The 6,011-nt window shown below is 50.2% G+C and overlaps 1 protein-coding gene across 2 annotated transcripts in view; it reads left to right on the top strand.

Moving 5' to 3' along the window:
* Positions 1 to 241: 241 nt before the first annotated feature.
* The window catches only part of LOC129693137 (uncharacterized), a 37,342-nt gene continuing 31,572 nt past the window's right edge, over positions 242 to 6,011 (top strand). For both annotated transcript variants that reach the window (XM_055629805.1, XM_055629804.1), the window contains exons 1-3: positions 242 to 503; positions 2,712 to 2,921; positions 4,476 to 4,628. In XM_055629805.1, coding sequence (XP_055485780.1) covers positions 2,742 to 2,921; positions 4,476 to 4,628 — 333 coding nt within the window. In that variant the 5' untranslated portion in view covers positions 242 to 503; positions 2,712 to 2,741. The remainder of the gene's footprint in view (positions 504 to 2,711; positions 2,922 to 4,475; positions 4,629 to 6,011) is intronic.

Genomic DNA, 6,011 nt, shown 5'->3' with positions numbered 1-6,011 from the left:
AAGCCATTCACGTTTCCTGGCTCAAGTGCCCGTCCTCCAACTTTAAAGCCAGCAGCTGCGCAGAGTCCTCGCGCACTCTGACTTCCTCAGGCTCGGTCCAGACAGGCCTGCCAAGCCTCTCAAGGTTGGGATCCCCCAACCACACAGGCAATTGTCTCTGCCTGCCCCCACGCCTCCGCCCTCTTTGCTTTCAGTGTCTGGCGGGAGCTCCCGTCTCTATGGCAACAGAGGACGCGGGGGAAGCAGGACTGAGACAGTTGGGAAGCGCCCAACACCTACACCTGTGGGGATGGCTGGGGTTTCCAAGGTCCCCTCGGAGACACTGCCCTCCCCTCACCCCATGGGACCTGCTCTGCACTTCCCCGCCTCCGGGACAACTGGGATTCTCCGATGCTCCCTCGGGTTCTAACTACCACCTCCTCAGCCTGTGTCACTGTGTCCAGAGTGAGACACGGTGAAGGGTCAGCGGCCTTGAGATGAGATGATACCGCCCAGCCGCACAGGTAAGGCGCCACCTGAGACCTCAGTGAGTTTTCACTCATGATTAATCGAGGGGGGCTTTGGAGCACCCGAGCCCCAACTGCATGCAGAAAGGACCTCAAAAAAAAAAATGCTGTGGTAAAACACTAATTTCCTGGACTAGAAAGATGCCTCAGCACCATTTGACATGACAGCCAGCAACCGTCATGGGCGCATCTCCAGGACACACCAGAACGAGTCCTGAAAGCAAGCCGAGAAAGGATTCATGGCGTTGCCCTCTGCCGCCTCCACACAGGCACAGTCTCTCTCTCTCCCTCTGCCTCCCTCTCTCCCCACCTCTCCCATTTCCCTCTCTCTCACATTCTTCTCCCTCTCCACCCTCTCCCCTTTCTCCTTCCTCTCTCTCTCATTAAGGCATTTTAAACAACATTTTTCGGTGTTTTGAGAATTCCACGCAGTGTATTTACATCGGATTCACTCCTCCAGGTGTCACCTTCTCTCTACCCTCACCTCCTCAGCCACCCAGTTTTGAGTTTTCTTCTTTCTCTTTCCCCGTTGGCTCCGGTGTGTGTTGCCCAACTACTCTCAGGATGGAGGCTTGCCTTGGAGTCCGGCAGGCTCTCAGTCTCCCACCGCTGACTTTGAAGCCCCAACAGCTCCTCAGCCGGTGCTGGAATGTCTAATGCACCCCTTCCATGCTGTGATTTTTGTCCGGCTTATGCACATGCCATGGAGTCACGTGTGCATCTGCTCTGCTGTGTCTGGAAAACAAGGTTCCACTGAAGCCATCCAGCGCCTCTGGCTCTTAGAGTCCTTCTGCCCCCTCTCTGGAGAGGTTCCCTGGACTTTGGGAGAAAGGGTGTGATGTATATAACCCGTTTTGAGATGAGCTTTCCACGGCCTCTTATTCTCTGCCCTCTGTCCAGATGAGGGCCTGTGTGTCAAGAGGAAGCTTCTCCGAAGGGCTGAACGACGCAATGGGATGTTGCGGGAGTTAAACATCGCTTTCTGACTGTCTCTCAAGTCCTCTTCATGAGGTGGGACTTACACCTGACACTGTTAACGAGGCCAAGAACTTGTGGCTAGATAGGTTATAGGTCCTGGGGGATAACCTCATACCATTCTTCTCTCTCTGCTGAGTGCCACCCCAGAATGGGGCTGAGGACATAGGCTGAGGTGGTGGGACCCAGGATGGCTCTGCCCAGGGAAGCATGGAGTAATCCAGCTACTGTGAAGGTGGGGAGGCCCAGGAACGGTCCGGTGGGGTGCGGAGGGCATGGCGTGAGGAGAGAGCATCCTCCTGCTGTCCTTTGGGAACCTCTGAATACATAAATCTCTGAGTATAGCAGCAAGTCATGAGGAGTCATTTTAAGGCTCTGTCGGTTTAGCAGAATAATAGTATGGTATTAGGTATTTCCCCTATATCTATATCATCTGTCTAGCCATATATCCTTGGCCCTGTAAACAGTGCCAGGCATAAGTTCCATCTCATGGATTGGACATTAGATCCAATCAGAGAGCAATTGGTAATTCCCGTACGTTCATGCCATTATCGCATCAGTGGGCAGCATCTTGTCAGGCTAGTCATTTAAGTAATAAATAATTTAAAAACCCAAACAGACAAACACCCTGCTTGTCGGGCTCAGCAGAAGGCATGGACCACTAAGCCTGGAGACGTGTTTTCAATTCTCTGCAAGGCAAAAACAGAAAACTGACTCCTGTAAATTGTACTCCGACCTCCATAATACTCACTGTGACACACTCAGACTCACACTTACGCCGTGCCCAACACAGCCAAGGGCAACACAGGGACCTGGAAAGGAGAGGAATGCTAGAAAGAGACGTGGACTCTGGGTTGACGTCGGGAATGAACAGTTGTTTTCTTTCTTATTCCCCCAATGCTGTTTATATAGCAGCTTTTCTTAGTCATGTAGCTACATCTTGGCCAGGTATTGTCCTTGGGAAAAGAATTGCAGACCTTTTGCACAGATAGACACACACACACACACACACACACACACACACACACACACACACACATTTTTTCTTTTTTTTTTTTTTAAAGACAGCATTTCTCTGTGTAGCCCTGGCTCTCCTGGACTTACTCTGTAGACCAGGATGGCCTTGAACTCACAGAGATCTGCTTGCCTCTGCCTCCCTGAGTGCTTCGATTTAAGGTGTGGGTGAGGCACATTCTGTGCTGGCTTTCTGCTTACTGTTACTGTTTTCAGAGACCACGTGGAATCACACACTGTAAAACAATGCCAAGAGCAAAGGAAAGAAAACAGAAACCCAAAGGGGCTCCCGAACCGGTGATTCCCATTCTTCAGAAGTTCTTGAGGACATACCAGAAGCATTGCACACAGACTCGGACCTCCATGTGTCCCGCCATCCGAAGGGACCTGAAGAGCAGCATGGACACAGAGAAGGTCCTCAGGAAGGTGAGTGGTGGGATCCTGGCCTTCCTTGAACTAGAATCCCAGGGGTTCAGTCCTGGAAACATTTCCTCCAGCCCAAAGCTGGCTGCCCCACCAGCCCTGTATCTGCTGACTGAGTCACAGCCTTGCTCACTGGGCCCCAAGGGCCGGCTCCCCTGGCTGCTTCTCTTACACGCATGCACCTGCCCTCCTTTGCCTGCCAGAATGTGTTTTGTGGGGTCAGGCGTTGAGCCCACTGAACCTCATGTAACATATCACCTTCTCCGGTTCCTCCGTAAGCCCCCTCTCTTTCCTCTGACTCCAGCCTCCTCAGGCTGTACCCCTCCTTCCCTCTAGCCTCTCTCCCCACCTCTTCTGCTCTGCCCACCCCATTTACCCTCCCAGTTTCTCTATTCCTTTCTTTCTTCGGTTTCTATCAGAAGTTCACACACACACACACACACACACACACACACACATCTCACTGCCTCAGTGAGGAGCTTAAACACGCTTTTAAAAACGTGTGTGTGTGCCTGGTTGCCTGTATGCGTACCACACGTGTGCGCGTGCCAGCAGAGGCCAGAAGAGAATATCAGATGCCCTGGGACTGGAGCTGCCCAGTGTGGGTGCTGAAAACAAACCCTGGTCCTCTGCAACGATGAGCAAGTGCTCTTAACTGCTGAGCCAACCAACCTTTGGGGTGCGGGGGGGAGAAAATAATTGTTGATTAAATTTTTAAAGATTTTACTTTTTAATTATATGCATGAGGGGAGGTGTGCGTATAATTAAAATTCTGTGGAGGCCAGAAGAAGGTGTCGAATCCCCTGGAGCAAGAGCTTCAGGCCACTGTTAACTGCCCAACGTGCTCTTGACCACTGAGTCATCTTCCAAGCCCACTAATTAATTTTCGCTTTTACTGTAGTCTTTATAATTAGCCTCCACCAAATGTTTTTATTACAACCATCATCAGAAATATGACTAACAGCCCATCCGGTATAAACCTTTGGGTAGATACAACCAGAAGGGCTGCCTGAGCTGGAGGCGTGCTGAGATTGGGTTCTCCGCTTTGATTCTGAAGATCATGAAGAGCCTTGTGAGGGGCTGGAGGAGCAGGTCCGTGGTTAAGAACACTTGCTGCTTGAACAGGGTGCAAGATTGGCTCCCGGCCCCCACGTGGAGGCTCACAACTGTTTCATCACTCCAGTTCCAGGAGATCTGCTATCCCCTTCCAGCCTCCAAGGGCACCCTACACACGTAGCGCACAGACATCCACACAAGTACAACACTCATACCCTTAAGAGTAAGATAAGTAAGTCCTTAAAACAAAAAACCTTATGAAATACTCATCCATACCCTTGCTATGTAAGATGCCATTTGATGTTTTCCCACCTTTCTACTTCATTAAAAGAAAAAAAAGAAAAAAAAAAAGCTGGTTGTACACAACTAAATCGGTTTTGTGATCTAAGAGTGTGCGGTAACCTGCCGTCGCTCCGACCCCCAGTGCCACGAGCCTGTCCACACACTCAGAGGAGTGGGTTTCTCTTTATGATGGCCACCTGTAGTTTTCCTCCACTCCAGTTTATGCTTGTAAGAGCCGGCGACTTCGAGACGAGCAGACGACTTGTCTCCCTGGAGCCTTTGCTAATGACCATCCGCGAGGAAAACTACACGCTGGGCAGGGAGCTGTGCATCTGGGGCCTCCAGCTGACCAACCAGGAGATCGCCAGACTTGTGAGTGTGCTTTTCAGCTTCTCCAGCCCTTGCGGTGGAAAACAAGCCAGTAACGCCCCGCGTTCCAGGTGCAATTTATTCGGTGGCTGACTTTGTTGACGTGCTGCAAGACTGCCTTTCTTAAAAGTAACGCGGTTTTAACGAGGTGCTTCAAACTTGTTTTTAAAATGTGGAAAGTGAGGAAACTAATATCCACAAACCCACCTCCAGGGTGTGATAGACCCCTTTTAACGTGATTTTTTTCTTTAAGGATTTACTTTATGTGTGTGAAGGTTTCACCTGCAGGAATGTATGTGCGCCGCACACAATCCTGTTGGATCGACTGGAACCGGGGGTTGCAGATGGTTGTGAGCCGCCGTGTGGGTGCTGGGAACTCAACCCAGGTCCTCCGCAAGAGCAGCAAGGGCTCCTAACCACTCTGCCATCTCTCCAGCCCCATAATCTGCTCCGTGAAATGAGCAAAATGTGCAAACCAGAGAATCCAGACCAACTCTTTCACTAAGAGCGCGATAAGCTAAGCATACATGTACGCATCCATGTGTGCCCATTTACACATGATCCACGGGAGGACAACAGTCCAGGGCGTGGGAGGAGAACTCCCTAGAATTTTTATTCTTTAATTTAAATAATTTATTTATTGGGTTTTTGTTTTGTTTTGTTTTGTTTTGTTTTGTTTTTGAGACAGGGTTTCTCTGTGTAGCCTTGGCTATCCTGGACTGGTTTTGTAGACCAGGCTGGCCTCAAACTCTCAGATATCCACCTGCCTCTGCCTCTCCTGAGCGCTGGAATCACAGGCGTGCACCACTGAGCCCTGCTAGAATGCTTAGTTTAAAAGAAGGTAGTTGAGAAACTTAGAAACACGATCAAGAAACTAAGTTGGGTGTGATGGCACTTGGCTTTAGTTCTAGCACTAGAGAGGCAGAGGCAGGTAGATCTCTGTGAGTTCCAGGTCAGCCTGGTCTACAGAGTAAGTTTCAGGCCTGCATAATGAGGCCCTGTCTCAACAAAACAAAATACAACACAACACACAAAGAAGGAAAAAGTGAGCAATCAAGAGAGAGAGATGAAGAGCTTGCTGTTGGGCCTTCTCTTTTAGACCTTCTTTTCCCTGTTGATTTCATGGCTCTCCACCCTGTGATTTCCCTTCATCTGCAGTACCCAATGAAGTAAGAGGACCAGGCTGGCAGTGAGATCAGAAGATGCTGAGGCACTGCAGGACCAAATTGATCAAGAGGCAACGCTGCGTGATAGAACAGTATGCAGAGCTCAAATAAAAGAAATGGTCTGAGGAAGGAAGGAAAGAAGGAAGGGAGGGAAGGAGGGAGGGAGGGAGGGAGGAAGGAAGGAAGGAAGGAAGGAAGGAAGGAAGGAAGGAAGGAAGGA

This window comes from Psammomys obesus, unplaced genomic scaffold (assembly GCF_907164565.1).
Source record: "Psammomys obesus unplaced genomic scaffold, mPsaObe1.curated_primary_1811, whole genome shotgun sequence".
NCBI classification, from domain to species: domain Eukaryota; kingdom Metazoa; phylum Chordata; class Mammalia; order Rodentia; family Muridae; genus Psammomys; species Psammomys obesus.
This window is presented reverse-complemented; position numbering and strand designations above follow the sequence as displayed.